The sequence below is a fragment of the Bemisia tabaci genome, chromosome 7, assembly GCF_918797505.1.
Source record: "Bemisia tabaci chromosome 7, PGI_BMITA_v3".
Lineage (NCBI taxonomy): Eukaryota > Metazoa > Arthropoda > Insecta > Hemiptera > Aleyrodidae > Bemisia > Bemisia tabaci.
Window position 1 is genome coordinate 18,342,071 of NC_092799.1, and position 24,381 is coordinate 18,366,451.

Consider the following 24,381-nt stretch of genomic DNA (forward strand, 5'->3'; position numbering starts at 1 on the left):
GTCGGTGGAGTAACACATGCAAAATCATTGATTGATGGATCAACATTGTGAAAAATTGCCGCTGCCGATCTTTGCAAGTTGGCAACACTGAATTTTGTTTTAATACATGTACATTAAACAATCCATATTGGACTACTAGACAGGCTAAAAACTTAAACATTACTTGATGTGTATTCTCATAAACATTTCATGCAGAACTTGTTAAACATACTGACAAATTTCAAAATTAACTGATGAGTAAATAATAAGCATTCCAAGTTTACACTACAAACATTGAATTCAAACTCCCCGCTCGGAACAAAAGCAAAAACATTGGTGTAGGTCAAATTAGGCGTTAAAAGTGATCTGTACATTAGGCGAATAACTTCGTTTCTCACACATCCCATTGTAAAGTATACTGAAATTACTTCAGTGATCGATTTGACTTGAGGAAACCCTAATTTTTCAGTGAGTAGGAAGTTTGAATCAATGCAGGCAAGAACAGTTATTTTCTAACGAATGAGTTGAATTCGGAAAGTTATGAAGACTAGCATATCTGACCCAACTTTCCTCAGCTGATGGTTTGATGGAAAACTATACCAGCTGTTGATTCTGAAACTGAAAAGAATGATCAATACGTAATTAGTATAGAGAGTACTCTTCATTTGAGTATTGTTGCATCGATTTCAAACCAAGGAATGATTTATTTTTATACAATTTTTCTTTTTACTGTGAGTTGATTACAATCTCACTTTACTTCAATGAGAGGACAAGTTTCCTGGTTAGCAAAGAGCAATCAGGACAATCCCTGACAAATTCCGGGCTAAATCCTTAGAAAAAGGATAAAACTAATTTCTGGGACGCATTTGAAAATGCAGCTCAAGTTACTGACAATATATTACTCTACAGTTTGTATAATTGCTAGGCTCGAATAACTATGAAAGCTGCACCAATCAAGAGCATTATTAATGCTCAACCAGGAACAAAAGCTCAATTCAAGAGACTCTAAAAAAGCATGTGGTGTTTGCAAACACTGCACAACTGCTAAGAGGTTGGTACAAACATAGCTGCATCATTAAAATTACTTCATGAATAGAAAAGGAAACAAATCTAGGGAGGGCTAACTGCTTATAACGATATCACAGCATTATACAATTACATTCTGAAGATTTCCTTTCTCCTCTTACACATACATAACTTAGGAATCAATGATTACATAGATTAAGGGTACCTGTTGAAGAAGTATACAGAGTCCAGTAAAAGTTTAGATATTTCAAATGAATTTAGAAAAATTGAAAGTCTAGAAAAATGAAGTGATCGGCAGAAAACTGGTTTGAAATACTCTGAGCAACAGAAAATATTGAAAGTTTTAAATTTCATATACTTCCGTAAGTGAGTATGTATTTGATGCTATCATACACTTAATTAATTTTCATTTATTCATGATAAGCTTTGAGCTTGTTGAAAAATTAATCTCATCAAAAGGAAAAAAACTTCAAATTGAGAGAAACTTCCAATTATCTTACAACTACACTGGATCAAAGAACCAATGGAGATAAGCAACAGGCAAAAATATCATTGTTAAAAATGCCAAACATAAAAAAATAGAAATGATAAATCTACAGGGTGCTTTTGCTCACGTACCAACAGTACCTAAAAAGGCAAGAGTTGTCGACAATAATGCTCTTTCATAGAATGTTCGATACTGATAAAGCACACTTATTTCACAACAAAGACAAGGGTCATTAGTCTTGGCTCTGAGTTTAATACAGGGTGTCTAGCAAAATTTTCTTCCCTTGGCCCTGACTTTGCAGGTTTTTCCCAACCCTCGGATTTTTCTTCTCCCTCACTTTCACTGTTTCTTCCTTACCTTTTTTCCGAATCATGAGTAACAAAAAAGGATAAGCATGACTCATTTCAAAATAAAGGTGCAGAGCTCAAATTTTCAAGGAAATATTCTCTACAGGCCAGGAGAGAGTGCTGCGGGGCTCAATATACAACCATATAGCATCATGAACAGGGTTGTCACAGAATTTGGGAAACGAAATTCGCTGATTTTTCTCCGATTTTCCTGTCAAATGTTGGTAAAATTCCTTCGCAATTGAAGGTATGCCGGATGGTTAAAAAGACATACATATATAATTTGAAATAGTTTCCAGGCAAAACTTGTTGTTCGAAACGTCAAACCAATTTTAGAAAGCAAATAAAGGAGGCTTAACAGTTTTTCTGTGTATTCCTTTGAGATAAGAAGAATGAATTTTTTTATGAAATATTAAGGCTGTTGAAAAAAAAAATGTCTTAACACGATAATTGGATGGTGAAACTGCAGAAATGCATATCCCAGTTGGCGGCATAGCAAAATTTCTGTCATACCTACTTCATTTCCTACAAGGAAAACTACGCAACATCATCTCTTGAGAGCCTCAGTAATTTATTTTCTCTATTAGGAGAACATTCTTCTGTGACAATGTCAAGCCATCATGGCAGTTGGGTCTCCTTTTAAAAATCAAATAGGAACAGAGATTCTGGAACACCGCATTTGAGATACGCATTTCTGCAAATGTACAAACAGACTGGTTCTAGGTACAAATGTACAAACAGACTGGTTCTAGGTATTACGGTCTAATGAATACTGGCGAGGCAGATTCGGCAAATTTCAATTTTACTTCTTATGTACTACTAGATTCAGATTTCTCCTCCTTTATATTTGGTCCGAGCATCTGCGTTCCACTACAATAAAACATAACATCACAACTTTTGATACTTTAGAGAGAAAAAATATCTACCACTGACTATGTCTCTTACACTAGGACAAAAAATATTTTTCTTACTTAGATTAAGCGGTTGTTCTGATTCAAATGAAATTTACAGCTAGAAGGATACAAAATTGGAGGATCCTAAGGATATATTGGTGAATATGTGGTTGGAATTATATTAATTAAAAAACCTAATTTCATTTGAGATGACTGGTCATGGAGCTTTGATGTAAAATTACCTGAGATAATATTAGTTAGCTTACTCAATTGACTTTTGGTGGCAGCTACTGCAAAATTGAAGAGCTTTTATTAGATAAAGAGAATGAAAATCATCAGGTTCAAAAAAAAGGTATTTACGATTCTAAAACTTTCAGGAAAAAAAATGTACCGCTGATCAAGGACGTGGCGTGAATGATCGATTATCGATATTTCCCCATTTGAATCTGTGGTAAAGAATCGATTATTAAGGTGTTCGCTGCAAACACTCTGTTAATCGATCCTTTTCCATAGGTTTAAATGACAGATCAATCAATATACCGCAAAGAACGCCATGTCACTGCTGCTAATGTCAGAAAATATTAAGATAGGTCTAGGCTGCGTATCATAAGTTCAGCTGCATTTTACTTATCAGAGTCAGACATTTTTATTTTTATTCTGAAATTCATAGGTGTCAATTCTCAAGCAAACTCAATTTTATTGAATGGCATTGGCTTGAGAAATTAGTATTATGTTAAAGTGGCTCTCCAACTCTTCAAAGAACGATTCTATAGTCAATCAATCAATTGATAATTTCAATTTTCGATTTCTAGCTTTTGTTTTTGCAAGACAAAGAAATTAGGAGAAAACAAATGCTCAATAACGATTGAAATCATGCAAAGGAAGAAGTTTGTAAGACTGTTCAATAGGTTAGGATTTTAGTGTCTCTTTGGCAAACCTGGCCAACAGCAACTAAAAAAACTGTCAGTGGACATCAGAAATTTAAAAGAGCATGTTGCAAACTGCGCAAATTGCCCGAGAGAAGAGAGGATATCAGACTTCTTTGATTCCTTGTGTTATTTTACTAATAAAAAGTCTATTCACATAAGTGTGTCCATTGCTAGTAACAGATCATTCATAATGAAACCAAATAAACCATTGATACGCAAGATTTCGGGAAAGGGATTTATTTACTGAACCAATTTTTCAGGCTGAAGATAGCAGATGCCATAAATCTCTTTTAACTGGTATTTGTTCATCCTCACGGCTCATTAAGATGAATTGTTTAAAAAAACTTCGATTACATCAATTAAAATAATTTCAACTCAGAGATAATTTTAAAAAATATATATTAATGATGATAAATGGAGCAAGAATATTGATGGTCTGGCGAATTAATTTAGTCTATTCTCTGTGTCATGAAGTCTAACAGAGATGTCAACACATTGAAGTGGATATAGATATTGATTGACTATTAAAAGCAGCAGAATGCCTGACCACCTAATGCCAACTTAAAAAAATACCTCATTTCAAAATCTGTACACGATGATGCTTGAATATTTAAATTGAAATTCAAATACCATACTAAGACAGAGGAAAGGGGAGGAAAAATTTCCAAAAAATTTGAGTAAAAAAATACTAGAGCTTAAAGCATTTCAATCTAGAGGTTAAACACTTAACTGTCACAGTTTGGAAGTAAAGGGTGGAACTTTAAAAGGAGGATGAAAGTATGAAAGACAAAAGGAAAAAAATACTGCACTTAAAGTGCTTAGGGAAACTAACCGTCCACAGAATGAGGAAGTTCAGTCTAGGATGTTTTTTTACTGGTGTTCTTTGGTGGTAGCAGGAATTTGATGATAAAGATCTTGTAGATGGGCCAGAACAGAAGAAGATGTCCCATGAAGTAAAATGATTTGTACAGATGCCACCACTTGTGGAACGTTAGTACGGCGAATGGTCCATTGCAGTAGCCAATGAATACGAAAGTATACAGCTTCAAAATTATGTATACAATTGTCTTCTGAGGTTGTTTTGAGATGTAGTTTAGGAAAGTTTCATTCTTCTTACAAATTTCGATCATCTGAAACAGAATGAAAGGTAAACTTTAAAATAAACTTTCACTACCGCAAGTAAAAATATAAATACGAGGAGGATCAACCCTAGACACTACAGTGGCTCAAAAAGTTCAATCGCTTCGCATTTATTGAGGAAGTCTTCACACTGCTCTCCACATGGGACTAAGCACTTTACTAATTTCTTCGCATAAACAGGGTTGCCAAAGAGTATAGATAAAAGGGAGAGCAGCCTTAACAACAAGTTTGGCTAAATCGACGAAGAAAAGTGTGCAATGAACGATGCCGAAATCTGTTTGCGAGTATCTGCATTCATTGAGCGGCTATCGCGAAAAAACAGCTGAACGCTGGACGTCATGAGCTCAGTCTCGCATTTTGCAGCCTGCACTCTGCATTCTGTCTCCGGTGTCAAGTGGCAGATGCGTGTTGGCGACAAGTTATTAGTTTGCCCGAAACTCGCCCGTTCCTGGCCGACTCTTTTTTCTTTGCTTAGGTGTGACTATTAAGGCGACTTCGCGGCGCCAGACAGCAAACGTGCCAGACTTCGAGTTGTGTAAGGGTGAACCGCAGTCACATTAAGAGCGCATGACGTCACCAGTCAGACTTACAATCTTTCATATCTCTGCCAATTTTGCGAATTTTTCAATCGGGACAGAGCCATTTTGCTTCTCACATCTTCCCGCTTCAATTTTTAATACTATCTTATTTTCGCTTTTAGGGTTGCCATCCCCTATAATGAAATTCCCTGACTTCCATGAATTCCCTGATTTCTGGTCAAATTCCAAGACATTTGAGGAAATACCAGATGGTTAAAAAGACGTAATTTGAGACAAGACTAATCCACACAGGTCCGTCATGGCGAATCTTTCTAAAATCCACTCCTTCGCCCGGCCTTCACTTCGCCTTAGCCAATGTGATGTCACATTGGCTGCTCCCGTAAGAAATACATTGCATTTTTTTATGCTGCAAGAACAGTTGGCTTTACGTCAATGTGCAGCAGAGTTCCAAACTTGTCCTCAGGAATGACTGGGCTATGTAGATTGGTCTTGATTTGAAATAGTTTTCACAAAAACTTTGTTTGAAGCATCAGCCCAATTCCAGGATGCAAATGGAGGTGATTTAACAAACCTGACACTTTCGCCATTTACCCTGGCATTTCCAGGTTTTCCCTGACTTTTAAAAATTTCCTGAAATTTTCCAGGTTTTCCGGACTGTAGCAACCCTAATAAAAGAACGCGCTTCACTATTTTCTTCCCATTAGAGAGCAAGTCACACAGTTTCCTGTGCAGAAAATAATGCTTTTCATGGTTTTCTTCACAAAAAGCAGCGCATTCAAAGGAAGAAAAATTGCGGAGATTAAAAAATTAAAATCTCAAAAGCCTTTGGCCTTCATATTTTCCCCTGTTTTCAGGTGCCTACAAATGTATCATAAGCACTTCCTGCAACCCAGAAACACTAAAGAAGACACATTGTTTGAAGGGCAAAAAATGAAAAAAGATAAGTTCATCTTGCATACTTCCTGTCGTACTTCATTCTTTCTTTGGAAAAGTAATCAATGAAATTTCTTGAAATATTGATTTTTCTTCTCTGTTAGCAGAATGTTCTGTAAAAATTTCAAGCTATAAAGTTGCTTTCTTTCCATCGGAAAACATAAAATATAAGCGGAAATTTTGAAACACCGGAATGGAGCTACAAAGTTCCGCACTTAGGTCACTAATATTATATTAAATATTTTTCTTATAAAATAGTTGGAAGAAATTCCTCTCAAATTGAACGCATAAGTAATCCTAAAAAATGATGAAATCTAATTTAAGAGCTTTACTAGTGCTGCTACTGTTGAAAAACATAATCTGTAAAACTTGTGACAAATTTTAAAATCTGTTCTTCTCCCAAAGATTATTTTACTTCATCCGAATACTCACGTCTTTTTCAAATGCAACGATCACAAATTCCATGAAAAAGGTGGTGTAGTAACCAGAATGGATTCCATGCCATACTGACAAAAACAAGAGAACAGCTGCTTGAGAGACATACTTGTTCCCGAAGAACCGTAATCGTTTATAAATGTACCTGTTGCAAATAAAGCAAACAATGAGATATTAAAAACAGGTTCATTCCATTACTTGTTTTATGCCATACACTATGTTTTTATTGATCAATTGGTGAGAAATGAGAAGATAGCTCATCACAATAAAGTAACAAGGTGCAAGAAACTGTAACGAAAGATCCTTCTTGCATGCTTCCTTCATCAGATTAGAATCTTGTTATTATCAGAAAATTCTCTGAGGAGATTTTTGAAATATTTCATGTTGCAGCAACTGCCACAGCTTGACTGAGGATGAGAGGAAAGTCCCACAAAATACAGGATATCTCAAATCACAGAGCAGAAACTTTAAGGACATGTCAAAATGGTATTGTACAAACGTAATTGGACTACATACTGCATGCCAGTCAAACAGTTCTAGAACTAATGGACTTCATTTTGCAAGTAGGAAATGCAATTTCTGACTTGGTTATGAAACAACGTATGTACCCCCTATGCACATAAGTGTTTTTACTGATGAGCTAGAAATTGTGGTTTCTTAATGCAATATTTAGTCCAAATTGATGAATGTGAGGGGGAAAAATGAAGCTGAATAAGCAAATGACTGAGACCACACCTTTCTCTGCAAGTGTCCAAACCAATCCAGCTGCCTAGTTTTGATATTGTGCACAATATCTTTCTCAACTCCCATTATTCAACACACTCGCTTATTATGAACGTGCTCTCTCCACGAAATCCCTGCCGAGCTCCGCTAGAAGTCTATTTCGGTTGCCTTTAAGATATCCTCGGATCTTTTCTTCGATTGCCAGACCTCACTCCCGTACGTAATTATACTATTCACAATGGCGCTGTAAATTCTTTGTTTATTTTCCTTTGAGATTCTCAGATCCCAGAGAACCCTGTTCAACATCACGATGGCTTTTCTTCCTTGCAAATTACGTTCTCTGATGGCCCAATCAAACTTCCCATCATGGGTCAGCCATACTCCAAGGTATTTATATTCTTCACATCCGTTGATGTACCGGCCATCCTCCAACTCTATACCTTGCTGATCACCAACTGATCAGCCACCAACTAATAACTGAGAGGAGAAAGGCAGATGGTCGGTAGCCCAGATGGGCATTCGATTGGGTTCCTCCCAGAAGAAGGCCGCAGTGAGCGTGGACAACCAGTAAAAGGTTGGCAGCAGTGAGTGGAGGAGGAGATCGGAAGGTGTCATTTTCCTGATGGTCTGTTGGGAGATTGATTCCAATGGCAATTGGGAGTCGCAGAGCGCTCCAGTGCACTGAGGTAGCGACTTGATATATATAACTGAGGCCATAGACATGTTTAGAAATGATGGGTGGAAAAATACTTACACTAAGACCCATTGGTTGGTATTGATATTGAAAGATTCGACATAATGAATATGACTTCGTGCATTTTCCAGCACTCTGATTCGAATGTTGGCAATTTTATCAAACTTGAGATTTCCCTCTTTGTCAGTGCCATTATATCCTAATCCTAAGAGACAGAAAAGAAAACTCAGTAAGCTTAACTTTAAAACTACACATCTTGTGATGTATTGAGCAAGAGTATTTGAAAAAATAATACGGGACAATAAAAGTCATGTGTCAAAAGACGTAAATATCTAGCTTAGAAGTTACTTCCATAATTTTAGTTGTGCAAATTGTGCTCTACAAAAAATGAGAGAACATACATTGTAGGTAAGCAAATTTTCGTTCATCAACTGTTGATGAAATCTGTAAAAAAGTTGCGCATTAAAAAAGTTGGTATTTTCATCAACCAATCAGAGTCCAGTGGCCTGTTTGCAGGACTGTTGATGAGTTTAACTCTCTCAACCAGAATCATCAACATGTTTGATAATGTGATCCGGAGCATGTTAACAAAACCGTAGACTGTTGACGAAAATTAAAAAATTACACTTAATTACGGGCGATTTGGCGGGAAAGGCTAGGCCACGCCCATTTAATCACAACCAAAGAACGAAAATTTGTTTTTATGGCGTATTTTCATTTACGGATTTCCTCAACAGTTAATAAACGAAAATTCAGCAAAAAATGCTAAAATTTGCACCTTGTGAAGTGGTTCATTGTGTGCCACCAGCACTTGTTTTGAATTCAATCTTTGGCTGTAAAACTTGAACAACAGTGCTGAGTTATTTCATGTTTCTTAGAGCCATAACAGTCAACCTATAATTAGATAGGGTTTTCTTTCTTTCAAAGGTGTAAGGCTGTGCCCAAGGTAAAAAACCAACTTACCAAAAAGAATGCAGGCACCTTCGCCAAGAAGCCAGATACAGATATATTTATAGAAAACAAGTCTTCCCCAGATTCCAAGGTAGAAACACTTCCTCCAGAATGGATAAGTCTGAAATTCATTGAAACTTAAATGAAAACTGAGCACATTAATTCATTTACCTATTTTAGGTTTTTGCAGGGGTGTTTTTTTTCCAAGAAAATATTATTATTAATTTAAAACAAGATGGAAAAGAATTTCGAAATAAATTGTTTTTGAAAGCTCAAAAACTACACAGAAACCATTTCCAAGTTTTCAGCTATTCATATGAAAAGGAATAAATTTCTGTGAACTTGTTACCGTAAATTAAAAGATTGTCATTCAAAAAAGTATATGTGTCAAAGGCAAATAGTCAAATCAGGCATTTTGTCAAATGCCAAGGCAAATAGTTAAATATTCTTACTTAGACTGAAATTTTGATGATTTTGCTGACTAGAGACAAGGTAATTCTCTGATCATGTGGATGTGAATTCCCTTTAAAAACTTGTTCCATACAATTATAAATACGTTTTTTCTAGTTCATGAATGCAAATCTATCTCAAAACATGCAGCATTTCGTAAAATAAAAAGTTTTCACAATTTGGGCGGTTGAAGAATTATGAGGGACTTTTCTGAACGGGAAATAAGATGACAGTTTCTTCTTTGACGAATTTTTAGTCTCAAAATTTTGAAAATTAAAGAGGTATTTATGAAAACATAAAAAACCTCGTAAACATTGAAAATTTGAGTATCTGCGAATGCTCAAATGGAATACTCAAAAGCCAATTGAATACACTTAAAAAGAGTATTCGATTGACTGTATATCTTGCTTGCAACAGACCCAATAGCGAACTGGACAAGTTCCATCAATTTGGAGCAAAAATATGCATAACAAACTTACAGACAAGGAAAATAATTTGGCATCCAACTTTACAGTCGACAAGTAAGGTAAAGCTGGGGAAGAGGTGACAAAGAGGTGTCTATGGCAGAAATGCTAGTCATGACACTCTGCTTACTTTATCAAAGTGCTGCAGCTGCAGACCGAGAGAGTTATTTCAATACCGTTCATTATTTGTACGGATTTAATCAAAATCAGCCTAACTCCATTAGAAATTGCCTAATGATCATTTTTTTTTGGACAGAAAACTAAGCACCACTGAAAATTGAAATCTTGTAAGTAAATTCTTCATGAACTAGCGTAAATTCACAGAGAGTTCAACAGTGTTGAGTGTTTTAGTTCTCTGTTGAAAAACGAAAAAAATGGGAGAAAAAATGAGGCAAAAAGAAATGGACTAAATTTTGCCATTGGAAACTACAATTTCTGGCTCCGTTTGGAAACAACATACATACCATTATTTTCCTATGTACAAAAGAGTATTTATGAATGAGCAAAAAAATGCAGTTCCTAATTGTAAAGTGTTATCCAAATGTCGTTAGGGTGATTCTGAGTTGATTCATTCATTTAATCTATCTTGCTCATACAGCCCAACTTGCTATCTAAGTGTTTCTTGCCTTAGGGAGTGATCGTAAAAACTTCCGAATTTTATAGCATTTATCTTCTCTGATTCGTTGGATTCATTTTTGAAAATCACTATGCTATGCATGGCTGATCCATTCTCTTAAACAGGAAAACTTACGTCTAATTCATCACTGATCATGAAGTCGTCCGTTATAATCGAGGAGCCAATATGATAAACTCCAAGATAGAAAACTCCTGCTAAGGCTCTCTGAATAGCATATTTCATGGTAGCAGATGATAGACTCCAAACCTCCTTATAAAACAGACAAAATTTAAGAAATATGTTTAACAGGTACAAAAAGCTACCATCTCAACAAAATAAAACGACCTTCAAGAAGTAAATCTATGAAAAAAAGCTCCAGCAATAGATTTCACATTATTTCCCTGTTTCAAAAATATCCTTTCTTTTCTTGATTCTGGATTTGCTTGGTGCTTTTGATATGAAATCATCCTGACTTCACGTTGACATCATACTAAATACACAGGTTGATACAATATCAGTGTTGACTTCAACATGATTTCATCATGATTTTGTCCGACATGAAAAAGACATCAACGAGAAATAAGAAAGGACTGCTCTGAAATCACTTGCTTCCAAGTCACGAATCAAGTTTTACACCATCGTACATTTTAAAATTTTATTTTTGGTATAAAAAATCATTTGCAGAAATCGGTTATTGTGTCGTAAACTTTTTTTAAAAAACATAATACAATACATAATTTTAAGTTTCTTGAGAAGAAATAGTTTCTTATCCTATCATTTACGCACGGGTCATCTAAAAAGTTACCTGGAAGAAAATCATTAAAATAAAAGATTGATGGAAATATTTCTTCTATAATCAAATTTGTTGAGGTTCTCTGATATTAACAGACTAATTTTGGTCGTTAAGAATGCCATTTTCCATGCTTGATCAGGGGTCTAAAGAACTGAAAAACTCGCGATTTTTTTTACCTTGTTCTCAACATTGTTGAATTTTCCTGCGATCAAATCTAGGTACCGTGTTATAGGAAACTGTGGACCAATCATGAAACTAGAGGGGAAAAATGAAAATCCAAGCACTTCAAGGATGGTAGGCATTCTTTTGATTGCAACTTCTTTCATATCATTGGAGAGTTTTTCCTAAAAAGAAAAAAAAAGCAAAAGATTAAATTATGTGTCACTGATTTTTTTAGATTCTCTGACACTTCCCAGTTCTCATGGCTTTTCCTGACTGTGGCAACCCTGTTTCCAGAATCTAGCTATGCTTTGAAGGAAATTTCTTCTGAATAAAAATATATGAGATTAGGAGGAGTAAGTGATTTTAAATTAGCAAAAATTTGAATAATGCTAAGATGTGAGTGTTGACCTTCACTCATTTATCATCATCTTTGAAGAAGGCTAAATTTAAAGTTGAATGCATAATAACCTGATTTACAAGGTACATACTCCAAGAATTTCTGAGTTATTTCAGCAGGATTATCCTCACCCTCTCCTTGTGTTCCTTGGATGACAGGACTTAAATAATCTGATGGTAGATGAGAGGAGGTGAGTCCTACTGAACTTAACAATTTATTTTTCTTATTAGCAGAGAGGGCTGCTAACAGGCATTCAATCCAAACTAGATATTAAAACTGGATCACATTAAGCAAAGAGAGCAATTACAGTGTTGTAAAACTCATGCATCTTCATCTTTCTTTAAAAGATTTTCCAGAATAGCAAGAAGTTTTCGCTATTCCACCAAAAAAATTTTAATTTTGAAGGAGAATAATCGTGTAAATTTTAGTTCTGGAGGTACACACATTTTATGCGCACATATATTTTAATGAGAAAAAGAAGATGCACAATTCTAAGAACACTTTCGTCGAGCTGGTTCCTTCCTGGTAAATGCAACCCAATAGACCACTAGACAATGTACGAATTTCAGCGATCTGATACATGTTTCCTAACCAGAATTTCATGTAAAGCTGTCTTCTTGCATCGTAAATTATAAAAATCAACTCTCAACTCAGATATTAACGTTTTTATTTTACATTGGTTACAGGCATTTTGAATTGCCTGATCACACGAAACTCGGTCCAATTGCGTACTACAACGGTTTTGGCAGGCTTCCCAATCCAGCACTGTTCATTTCCCACACCTATGTTGTTCAAACTATAAACAACTTGCTACAGCTGAGCCAGAGTGTCAAGATTGAGGTTGCTAGATTTTCAAATCGCAGAGAGTGTCATGGTAATTTTTAGTGTGCGATTTGACTCACGTAGATCATTGAGTTTTCATGAGCGGGAAGTTTGAATTCATGCGTCAAGAAACATTAAATATATTGGTTAGTAGTTCATTTCAGTAATTTTTGTTGCGCAAATTGTGTTTTACGTAAAATTTTGGTTAAGAAACATGTATCATAATGCTTCAATTCGTACCTTGTCTAGTGGTCCATTACGGACATCATGTGAGAATCAAGAGTTAGGCAGATAATATCGGAGAAAAAACAGGAGAATTATAAAATGAAAAACAGTTTGTTTAAAGCTGGTAAAAACATACCTGGTCTCGTCTGTTCCCATCATAATAGTTGAATACGAGTCCTATAAGTCTTAAAACCAAGACACATAAAGGCATTGTAAATGTGAAATCATAGCCATCGGTAGTGGTGTTCAAAATATACCCTGGAAAAATGTGGAAAACATTTTCATCAGACATGAGGTGGACTCTCACACTCTCCAACGAATAGAATGTAAGGGAATAAAAAATATGACACACATTCTCCATTCTTCTTGCAGGGATCTCATGATCACTCCATTCTGGTAGTCTGTAATTTTTGGTGAGGGGATCTAACACAAAACTTGAAAAAAAAAACTCTCGGAGGATACATTTAGGATTTCAGAGAAAATGTCCGATTTCCTCTTAGATAATTTAGATTAAGTCCACCTCTGCAACCTTCCCTTGTTTTAAATAGAAAATACCATTCTATGACATCAGATGAAAAATATATCCCACATTTTGTCACTTTTCTATCCATTGTTCCTTGGAGTCCCTTATAAGAGGAAAAATTTAAATAAATTAGGGAGCAGGGCCTAACAGGCACCTTCAGTTGAATGAATAAATGCTTTTCATTAAATCTCCCATTCTTTTTACGAACAGGGTGTCTATTAAAACAGGCTGGCCATAAAGCAGTACTGTTAAAGTGCTTTTTCAGTATATTCCCAAGATTTTCAGTACCTCCTCAACAGTAAAAATTCAGTTCTTTTTCAGTAACTTCAATTGATGAAATTTGAAAAATTAGAATTCCTCACTAAAATTGCGACAAACAAAAAAAAAAATAAAATAAAAAACATTCTGGACCTTCTTGCGGAATTTCTGCACTTTTTCAGTACTTCAGGACCGAATTAAAAAAATCAGTACTATTTTCGGACTTTCTGAAAATTCCGGACTTGAAGACACCCTGACATACCTAAAGCAGTGATTTAACCTATGATAAGATGTACAACAAAAAAGGTACAAGGGATATTAAAATTTTCAAGAGCTTTGAACGAAGTGGAAACTCACCATACAACAGGTAGACCATTGTAGAGATGAAAACAAGGGCCACACTTGTTCGCGTAGGTCCCACAAAAAGCATGACTCCATACGTGAAAAGCACATTAACTAAACAATGTATGATATCAAAACCTGAAAAACACAAAAAGAACAGGATCATAGAATTTTATCGGACGGTTGATGAAAACCAAGAGGTAGGGTGACTTCAGTTGCGTGATGGGAAGATCTTGTTAAAAAAAATTGACAAAAGCCTTGAAACACCTTTCAAAAACATTTACAAACAACACCCAACACATTGCTTGTAAACTTGACGTTGAACACCTTCATAGAAATAATGGATTTTTCAATGATAATTCTACTTATTGTTAGATATGCACCTGGCTCTTTGTTATAGATAGGGGACAGGTATTGGTATATTACTTGTTCCTTTAGAATGACAAGTTTTCTTGATTTTCAAAATTCCTTGACTATCCTATGAATTTCCACGATTTTTAAAAATGGAATTCCATGATTTTTCATAAAATTTATTCGAGTTTGGAGTCTCTAAAAATGGGAGAAAAAATTAAAATTCAAGAATTTCAAGGCATAAGGTGCATCTGATGATGATATTCATCATACACAGACATAGAGACTATTGCAACGAAATAATTTTGACGCTCGTTCTATGTTTTGGCCGAGAAAAATTTCAGGGTTCTGCAGCAAGTTACCTGACTTTATCAGGTATTTTAAAGACGTTTCAAGAACTTGTGATCCTGATATTTTGCCTTGAATGGCAGCTTTTTGGAGACTTGGTCAGAATTTAAATGCTGCTTTTTGTTTTTCACAGTAAGAATCTGATACATCCAGTACCAAAATGTCACAGGCAGTAAGCAATTGCTGGCACTTTTCAAGGGGCATGGATGTTATCTTGTCAATACACAATTGTTTGCAGCAACATAGTAAGGGAAACGAACTAAAAAGAATATTACATTACATTAGTAAAGAACTTCAAGAGCACCACCTCCACTTAAAGCACCTTAAAATCTTGATGTCCATACTTTGCCAGGCAGTTAATTGAGATGCCTACCTGAACCAAACTCAACTAAGGTCAATATTTGCACTCTTGAGTGTGCGCAACCAACAAGAACTTGTCTGTTACAATTCCAAGCAAAATAACAGTGCTTTCTGACTTCTTCTTTACACCTGAATTTTTACATTTTTTTATTCAACACAAATAGATTGCAATTTACTGATGATTGCTAATTGGACTGAGTTAAGCAGAAAGGAACCAACCTACATTTTGGAAAAAATTGAGTTATGAGTGGTTTTGAACTCAACCACTGCTCTACTATCTATCGCCAAAAATTCAAAGTTTTTGTTGGAGCAAATTTTGCAGAAATTGGACTTGAAGTTTAACTTTTACATTGAGTCTTATGCAGGAGCTAAACTTTAAGCCTCTTTTTCTCAGTTCGATCCTGATGTGGCTTGGTTCCTTTCTGTTTAACTCCGTTCAATTGCCTGCGACATAAACATTCATTGTAATCAGAGACTGCTATCGAAATCAAGAATATAAATATGAACTCACCATAATTATAGTACCCTAAATATAATCCAGTGAGGAAGAAGTATAAACTTTGTTCATTTTGAGATCGTCCTTTAATATACTTTTGATAAACAAACGCCAAAGGATATCCTGCAACATATTAAGAACATTCCTCATGAGAAAGAAGGTAAGAGACATTTACCTTCAAACTAGATTACAATTCGTATTGAACATTAAAGTCATTTAATATGCTGGATAATAATTCATTGTGACTTCTGATCAACGATTATGATCAAGAATACTCACATCAAAAGGTCAACTCATTGTCTGCGATATAATTGAAAATTCTTCAAATTCTGAGTTATCATTGTTCGTCTCAATCATGCTTGAATTGGTCATTCTCAAGAAAACTTATACACCAGAAATTGAAATATGAGAAAAATAGAAAAAAAAGAGGTTTAGTTGAACCCATTCTAAACCTCATAGCTCCAAAATACTACAGCGTTTAATTAGTTAGTCGCATTATAACTCGGTCAGAGATTTGAAACGGGTTGGTTAATCAAGTTTCAGCGGTTTTTTTCTACTTTCATTTCAGGTGCCCAAGTAAGTCTGTACGAGAAAGACCAATTAAATGTCCATGTCTGGATTTTCTGAGAAGCACTAGAATGTGCTCATAATCTGCATAATCTCACACTACAGATTTTCATACTTAACCGATAGCTTCAAAGCATCATTGCGCATTGATGCTGGTCATTACTAGGTATCAACACTCGATGATACTTGGTATTGATACTCAACGAAATTTGGTGTCAATACTTTCCACATCAGTACAGTGGGGTACTTGACCTCAGACCCTAGATCATCAATATTTTCAATGTATCAATACTACCAGTGCTTACCAGCACGAAAGCCAGAATTGATGATCAAGTATCGACATCCGACTACTGCACTTCTACTAGCAAATTCCAGGGCAAAGTGATGGCTAGCCTCGTAGTAAAGAGAGCCCAAAACTGGCGGTTTAACTTCCTTCATAAAATGGGAAGGTGCTGCATCAAACAATACTTAGTTAGATTGCTACTGCAATGGGAGCCGTAAGTTGGGAAAACACTCTAACCCCACATGAATTTCTGAGTTTCCTTGCTCTTGTATTACGGCAATAACAACTCATGGTTGGTCTCTCAACGCACATATTTTCATCGATGGTTTCAATTGCGAGCTCGAACTGTCTACAATTGATAAAACTTAACTTCATTGTCACAGTGAACGCTACCTCAGTCTAAGGGTGGAGATCTTAGACTTGAATCGAAGCCTTTGAAGTGCACTGCTGACAAAAGCTGAATTACATGAAAAAGTGATAAATTAATAACTCACCAAGCAGCACGGAGAACAGTAATCTCATAGCCGGCTCGGCGACCCCAAGTTTGGAAGCCAGCAGCCCCGCAACGTTCAAAATTGAACCCATACTGATAACACTGTTAAGATTTGATCAAAGTTATCTTCAGACCGAGAACATACTGTCAATCTGGAAATGAATGCACGGGAAGAATTAGATTAAAACACGAATTTAGAACCCGAGAGCAACAATTTACACAAACAACGGAAACAAATACGAGGGAATAAAGTAGAAAAAACTAAGATCGCTGCTCGCTTTTACAAGTCGAGTTACAAAAACAACAAGTCAGTTCCGGAAATCTTGGGGAATGAGAAGAGCGGTGGTGCGGTGGACAGGTAAAGGTAAAGACCAATTTTTCGTTGACATTTGAGCACGTCACGGATGCATGGATACTGAGAGCTCTGATTGGTTAAAGGAGGAATGATAACAGTGTGACAAACAAAAACTCTCACTTCCGATTGGTCGGTTTACTTACTTTACTTACTATTCATCATGTCATGTTTGTTTACTTTATGAAGCAATGAACTCCGAGTTTCAGAGTTTTTTTAGGAAACTAAGTTCAATTATTTTTTGATTTCTCGCATGCGTAACATTTAATAATTTCTAACTAACGAAAGGCTCCTCGTGTAAGTGAAACAGCAAATGTCATAAGTCTCTAATAGTCCTGTGAATTTCCCGTGCATGACTTGAAACTGTATGCGCGAAATCCAATGGCCGGCCGTGAGCAGCAGATGAGCACAGACCTTAATTTTGTTAGTCTATCCTTATTTCTGGACGGTTCGCTTTTTAAATGATCGATTATCTTGGGTCGCTGTCGTCGATGAAGAATTGGTACGTGTTATTCAATTTTGTTTGTTTACTCTTTTCGCTTTAACTGTCTCTTATCACCGGAGGCCTGAGGAACGCTAGACTTGGGGAATCTATTATTTATTTTTAAGCGATGTGCAGGCACAGGAATATCTCTTTTCAGCAGTGAAGTATGGAAGGATGTAGCCAGTCAAGTTGGCTATAATCCGAGCAGATTCCTCCAATTTACCCTTTAGAAAACCTTGCGCAGACAAGTTGTATCATCCTCCGTTCCTATTCTTCACGCACTGTTTTCATATACGGACGGAATAATTCAGGATTGGATATTAGCACTGCGTAGAATGCAGAGAACACCAATTATAGCTATGAGATCTTTGTGAATACTTAAACTTAAAAGTATGCCAAATTCAAAATGAAGCAACCTTTTTCACAGTGTACACATTCCTTTATGTAGGTTAGGTTTTATTTTCATTAGGTAATGATTCTGCCCTGTTGTAATAAGTTTAAAAACTTACAGAATAACCATTCATATCCCAGGAGGTGCCGAAGTATAGGCTGCTGACCATCATTCTCACCTATACTTTTCTGTTAATCAAATCCTAATTATTTTCAGATTTTCTGTTCAGTAATCATGGAAACTGCCAACCTATTGCCTACTGAGCCCACTTTATTGATCGAAAGCCACGAATTGCCTTGTTTGATTTGTAACTCTGGAACATCAATTCAGAACAGCTACAGTATTTTTTATACGGTTTTACCCAACAAAGGAACTTTGCTGTGCAACAGTATACAAAAAGTGATAAAACGCGCAATAGATCCAGATGTCATCAGGAGCACTGTCCTTTGTAGCAGGTAATATATTTATCTAAACTCAAATAAGTTGGTCACATATGTCACACTAGTGTTCAGATGGCTATAGTATGTAGAGCAGACTCATTGTATGTTGAGACAAAAGTCAAGTCTTGTTCAGGTCACCACTCATCAGTGGTGCCATCTGACTGCATGTATTAACCCGTTGAGTGGTGCTGATTCAGGGGTAATCAGAAATTGGCATTTGTCTCAACATTCGATGCGTCCACTCTGGGTAGATGCAACTGGACACAATCTGTCCTACTATCAAGTTTCCATGTACAAGATTAATGTAAATTCATTTTTCGGACAATGTGATCGGGATTGGTATCTGCTGCAGTAGCACACATGTACACAGGGATGCAGAATTTTCTTAATGACACGAGAAAAAAATGGGACGACTGAACATTAAGGAGAGTAGCATGTATTATCATAGAAGAACTTTTGGCATCCCTGCGTTTTAGAAGCGCCGTGTATGGGATGTAAAGAAATAATAAGACTTAGACTTATTCTTGTAAGAAGTTAATATCCAGTTTTTTTGTTACAGATGCTTCTCATTGTTCGATGAATTAGAGGTTTGTGAAGATAGATGTTTTCAGCTCCGCCAAAATATTATATCATGGTTCAATACATCTTGCCAAATTTATGGTGATGTAAATTCATTCGTCACAGATGGAGTTGCCTGTCAGACAGATCCCATTACAAGCGACATTGTAGATATACCTGTTCCAACCCTTCCAAACCCACCTCCAGGATGCAATCCCATTCCACCATCTCAATCAACTGAAGTTGCTGTGTATGAGTCATTCAATGTTGAAAATTCGAACTCATCAATCCTATCCAACAATGACGCGAGTAGCCCAAAAGAATACGGAAATGAGGTATATAACATCTAAATTTTATTCTGATCAGTTTTACTTATCTTGATTTAGTATTTTCATTACCCTTTGTTTTGACCTAATCGCATCCCAGGAGCTCAGAGCTGGAGAAAGTTCCAAAGGTCTGACCATCCTTGAGACATTTCTTCCTGACAGCATCATGACATATTCCTCAGTTTTAATGTCAGTGAACAGTTCGCAAATAGGTACTTTTTCTCCTTTCATTAAAAGTATTTCTTTCCCTCACATTTCAAAATTTCTCTTAAATGTTGGGCACTTTTTGAAAATGGGACATTTTTGCAATATTGGTATGAAAGTCAACTTGTAATACTGCAAGAAAGTAAAGTCAACACTTTGAAAATAAGAAAAAGGGGGAGGGGTTAAATTGGACGGCCAATTTAATAAATGGGAAAGCCAGGAACTTTTTCTTTCCCTAATGTTTGCCCTCATTTGCAAACTGTGTGAAAGAGCCACTGTTAGTACTGTGAGAAGTACATGTGCGCAGGGTTGCCACAGTTAAGGAACTTTAAAATGACAGAAGTGCCAGGGAATTGTTGTTAAGCCTTTATTTGCTTTCTAGAATGGGTCTGTTTTTTCGAACAACAAATTTTGCCTGGAAACCATTTCAAATTATATCTCTTAACCTACGGTATATCTTCAATTGTCAGGAAATTTTAAGTATAAAAATGTGTCAGGAGAATTCACTCGCTAAATTCTGTAGCAACCCTGATTTATAGTCTTTTTAATTCAATTGAAGCATTTAAATATAAATGAAAAAACAACGCAAACAGAATTTCTAAATCATAGCTGAGGATAACAACCAAATACCTTTTTTTGCCCGCTGTTAATCTGTAATTTTTCATTCCAATAGGAATTTGTGGAAGACCCAAAAAACGTCAAGCAATCGGAAATGATCGTGCCTGTAACGAAAGAAGCAATGCGCCGTCTTCGGCGGTATCGGCACCAGTGTCATCACTGTAACCGCATGTTCAGACGCCCAAGCGAACTTAAAAAACATGTAGCTACTCACACAGATTCTAAACCATTTACTTGTGGCAAATGCCACAGAAAGTTTGCCTCAAAACAAGGCATAATTATTCATTTATCAAGAACCCATAATATTGAAGCCTCGGAGGATTCTTCTGCAATTGAAGGTATTGCCTAACAATTAGTCTGTCTGTTATCCCCCTTATTATTATTGTTGTAATTTTTTGTTTGTTTACCTTTTTGCCTTTATTTAGTGATCACTACTTTAGTTAAATTGCAAATAATAGAATTTTTTCAAATAAAATCGCAATAAACTGTCAATCTAAAATTATATTTAATTTCGTTTAACTATCTCAGAAGGAGCATCAGTTTGTTTAAAACACGAAGATATTCATGATTTTTTACTTATTATGTCAAGCTTTTGCTCTTATATTGAACTAACAGAGGAAGAGAAAGTAAGCTTTTTATTCTAGAACTTGGGACTGTGATCATTTAAAAAAAATGAAAAAATAAAAATAAAAAAAAATCCTAAACTTTGGATTGTGAGAATTTGAAAGTAATTAAAAGGCAATCAAAAATTTTTACAGTTTTTTTCTAAACAAATGCTCCTACTTGATGATCTGCATCAAACCGAAGTTTTTCCATGTAGTAAAAAATGAAATTCTTATTGAGTTTAGATGTCTTTAGTTTTAGATTTAATTCTTAAATTTAGTACTTTTAACTTCAATATGTTCTCTCTCACAACGTTTCAGTACTGTCAGAACCACTAATACAAAATTTCACTTTACGTTCATTGATGGCCAAAGTCAAAAAATCCATTCTCAGTTTGGAATGTCTTTGTCCATGTTTCATTTCCTTTAATGGAAAATTAACCTGCAGTTTCTATCGAAATTTTCTGTGAACTTTCTTCACTCACTCTAAAAAGATCAAATAAAATTACAAGAAATGATTTCGATTAGTTTTTCTCGATAATGAAACTTAATCTGAGACTTTAAAATGTTGCCATGGAGACTTGCATTTTTCTCACCTAGCCATCAAAATTTAGCCATTATAAATGTTAAAGCTCATTTTCTGAGAATAAAGTCAAACCTGAAAAGTAAATTTCAGCACTTCTTACATGTACTTGTTTTGGATCGAAGACTCCTAAGAAAACACTTTATTAAATTTGCCCCAATTATTTGTTTATTTATTAATTTATTGTATTTTATTTTTAACTTTGCCAAATGGATCAGCATTGAGTGACTCGCAGAGAGATGAATCTGGGAAAAATCCTGAAGATTTTGTTCTAGCTGTTATTGGTGAAAACTCCATAGCCACCAAATCTTTGAATGCAAATGAATTTGATGGCAATGACGACTCATCTGACCTCCTCAATTCAACTGCTGATGATTACGATGGTGATTTCGAATGGGAAGAGGGATTTTCCGCCAAAGCTTCAGAGCCTCAGCTGGAGCTAGAACCTGCTCCAAATCACTTATCAGAATCTGGTGAGTTAGTCTCATTATATTTTAATATCTTGACTGCCCTGCCAAATCTTATTTGCTTATAGGTTCCTTTAAGTGCCTTTTGAGTGAAGAACCCCTTTCTGAGAAATGAAAAAATGTTACGCTAAACAATTGCTTCCTCAAATGACAGCAAACTCTCAGTTGAGCTCATGTCTTGTACCTCAAGATTAGGTAGGCCTGTAGATGCTATACTTACTGATCAGTATGACAGTAGAATTATGCCCCAGAAAAGACTGTTCTTTATGATAAGCTTGTCAGGGAGCAGTTTTATTAGTTCTCTCTCTCATGGGGTTTTTTGACGCCAGAAAAAGACATGGTTCTTGAGTGAAACATTTCCAGGATGTTCCTTTTATGTGCGAATCGGACAATTTCCCAGTTCCCCCAATTATTTGTTTTTATCTCCTCTTTAGTCTCATTGGATATTCTAGGTGTAACATGGACATTTAACGCAAGAGAACAAAAAATGAAACCTGTAAGTTTGGAATTGTTTACTGGTACATCATTTCTTTTTATCTAAGGTCAAAAATTATAAGTATGCAAAGATTAAAAACGAAGGACAATTTTACAATGCCTGTGTAAAAAATTTAAAAATGGACTAAATTACTGTGACTAGTGAATCTTATCTTCTGTTCTTCTATTTTTTTTTATATGAAGCTTATTGCTCGAGGTATTAGGTAAATCTGTCAGTATTTAATTTTTCAGGAAGCATTGCCATGTTCTAGATTTCTAATTCTGTCGTTTAGGTTTTACAATCTCAGTTCCTTATTCATTATATTCAAAATGAATAGAAATGTCTGTTGTCAACTTTGGAGCACCCTTTAATATTTTTTCAATATTCATGCATCATTTTTTTGTGAGTCAATTTCCTCATTTTTCAGAGAATTTGTTGCAAGTACAAAACAAAAGGAAGAGATTCTATGTATTTTTGTTTTTTTTCTAAGTTATTAGGGTTTTAAAATCCCAATTTTCCACTGCATATAACTTTTTAGGTTGAAATTGTACAAATTTGCAGTTGTGACCTTGAAAAGTGGAAGTGTCTAAATTTGACTAGTGCACTTTGGCTGCAACTTGCATTTTCAAAATGAAAGCCAATGCTTTTTTCCTGGGTAATGAAAACATTTTCTGATGATATTTTTTTTTTTTTTCAATTTAAAGGTTCACTTATCATCAACATTTTTTTCCTCTGCAGATCCCGAGTATCAGCCTCCTGCAATAAGGAGTGAGAAAAGGGGCCGTAAACCCAAAAGCAAAACCCCAAGTGATGAGAAAGCCACAGGAGGAGAAGGCTCCACTGAAGAAAATAACGAAGAGGGAGACAAGAAAGACAAAACGAAACGAATACGAAAAAGAGGAAACCGCACCAGTGAAAGATACACAATGCCAGCTATACACGAGTGTGATCAGTGCGGTAAAAAATGGAGAACTATCTCGGAACTGAAATCGCACATAGCATCCCATAGCTCTCTCAGGCCATACGTTTGTGAGATATGTGGTCAAGCATACAAAATGCGAAAAGCACTGGATGTGCATGTTGGCATGCACAACGGTATTCATCCTTATACTTGTCATATCTGTAATAAGTCTTTCACTCAAAAAGTTGGCCTTCAGAAACACTTGCCCATTCACACCGGCTACACTAGATTCCAGGTTTGTTACTTTACTTTGTTACTTTGTGAAACTTGCAATGAGTTCAACAATGGGTCACTAAACTTTGTGTTTTTTAATTTAATATTCTGAAAGTACCAGGTGAGTAGATTATGTATTGATTTATTTCGTGGTTTTGGAGCCAAAATCCCGGATAAGTCCGCTTTTAATAAGTCCAAATACTCAAAGGAATTTCAAACTTGCCAAAATGGAGGGAAAATGATAAAGAGTGATGTACTACGGCAATGAAATCGCTATCACCACTCATTTTCCACTGATCTTTGTTAAAATAAAACGCATTTTAATGTGGGATTGTTGCTTGCTTACTACAGATAACGTGAATCAGATTGGATTCTTTCATTTCAAGCAGATAGTTTCGCATTTCCCATTATTTTCATGTGTAAGGAGAAGGAAGACATTCAACGGAAGTTGTAGAAACCTGTGCTTGCTTCTGATTGGACCCGAATGACATCATTCAGTTCAGCACAAAACCGAAGCGTTTTAGATTTGTGGAAAAGTTGTGCTTTTAGATCTGCATGTCTGAGTTACTTTTTCGCGATTTAAATGTGCGCATCGATTTCTATACGTCATTCACCATTGGAAAAACGTATTTGCAAGTCATAATTCGTTCATGGTCTAGTGACTCATTGCACTGATACGTT

The 24,381-nt window shown here is 35.7% G+C and overlaps 2 protein-coding genes across 4 annotated transcripts in view; one reads left to right on the forward strand and one right to left on the reverse strand.

The window, feature by feature from the left end:
• nes (lysophosphatidylcholine acyltransferase 3 protein nessy) overlaps window positions 1–24,381 on the reverse strand; it is a 25,771-nt gene continuing 1,390 nt past the window's right edge. Inside the window, exons 1-11 of one of the 3 annotated variants that reach the window (XM_019040158.2) lie at window positions 17,028–17,365; window positions 15,699–15,806; window positions 14,144–14,266; window positions 13,142–13,263; window positions 11,576–11,743; window positions 10,742–10,876; window positions 9,089–9,197; window positions 8,186–8,330; window positions 6,706–6,853; window positions 4,494–4,791; window positions 1–597 (exon numbers count right to left, since the gene is read on the reverse strand). In XM_019040158.2, coding sequence (XP_018895703.2) covers window positions 4,519–4,791; window positions 6,706–6,853; window positions 8,186–8,330; window positions 9,089–9,197; window positions 10,742–10,876; window positions 11,576–11,743; window positions 13,142–13,263; window positions 14,144–14,266; window positions 15,699–15,806; window positions 17,028–17,118 — 1,422 coding nt within the window. In that variant the 5' untranslated portion in view covers window positions 17,119–17,365 and the 3' untranslated portion in view covers window positions 1–597; window positions 4,494–4,518. Of the gene's footprint in view, window positions 4,792–6,705; window positions 6,854–8,185; window positions 8,331–9,088; window positions 9,198–10,741; window positions 10,877–11,575; window positions 11,744–13,141; window positions 13,264–14,143; window positions 14,267–15,698; window positions 15,807–17,027; window positions 17,366–24,381 lie in introns of those variants that run through there. The other 2 variants (XM_019040157.2, XM_072302162.1) reach the window with 2 other exon arrangements.
• The window catches only part of LOC109029619 (uncharacterized), a 13,405-nt gene continuing 6,559 nt past the window's right edge, over window positions 17,536–24,381 (forward strand). Inside the window, exons 1-6 of the mRNA XM_019040156.2 lie at window positions 17,536–17,880; window positions 18,470–18,708; window positions 19,253–19,586; window positions 20,455–20,737; window positions 21,803–22,057; window positions 23,265–23,722. Of these exons, the coding sequence (XP_018895701.2) occupies window positions 18,488–18,708; window positions 19,253–19,586; window positions 20,455–20,737; window positions 21,803–22,057; window positions 23,265–23,722 (1,551 nt within the window). The 5' untranslated portion in view covers window positions 17,536–17,880; window positions 18,470–18,487. The remainder of the gene's footprint in view (window positions 17,881–18,469; window positions 18,709–19,252; window positions 19,587–20,454; window positions 20,738–21,802; window positions 22,058–23,264; window positions 23,723–24,381) is intronic.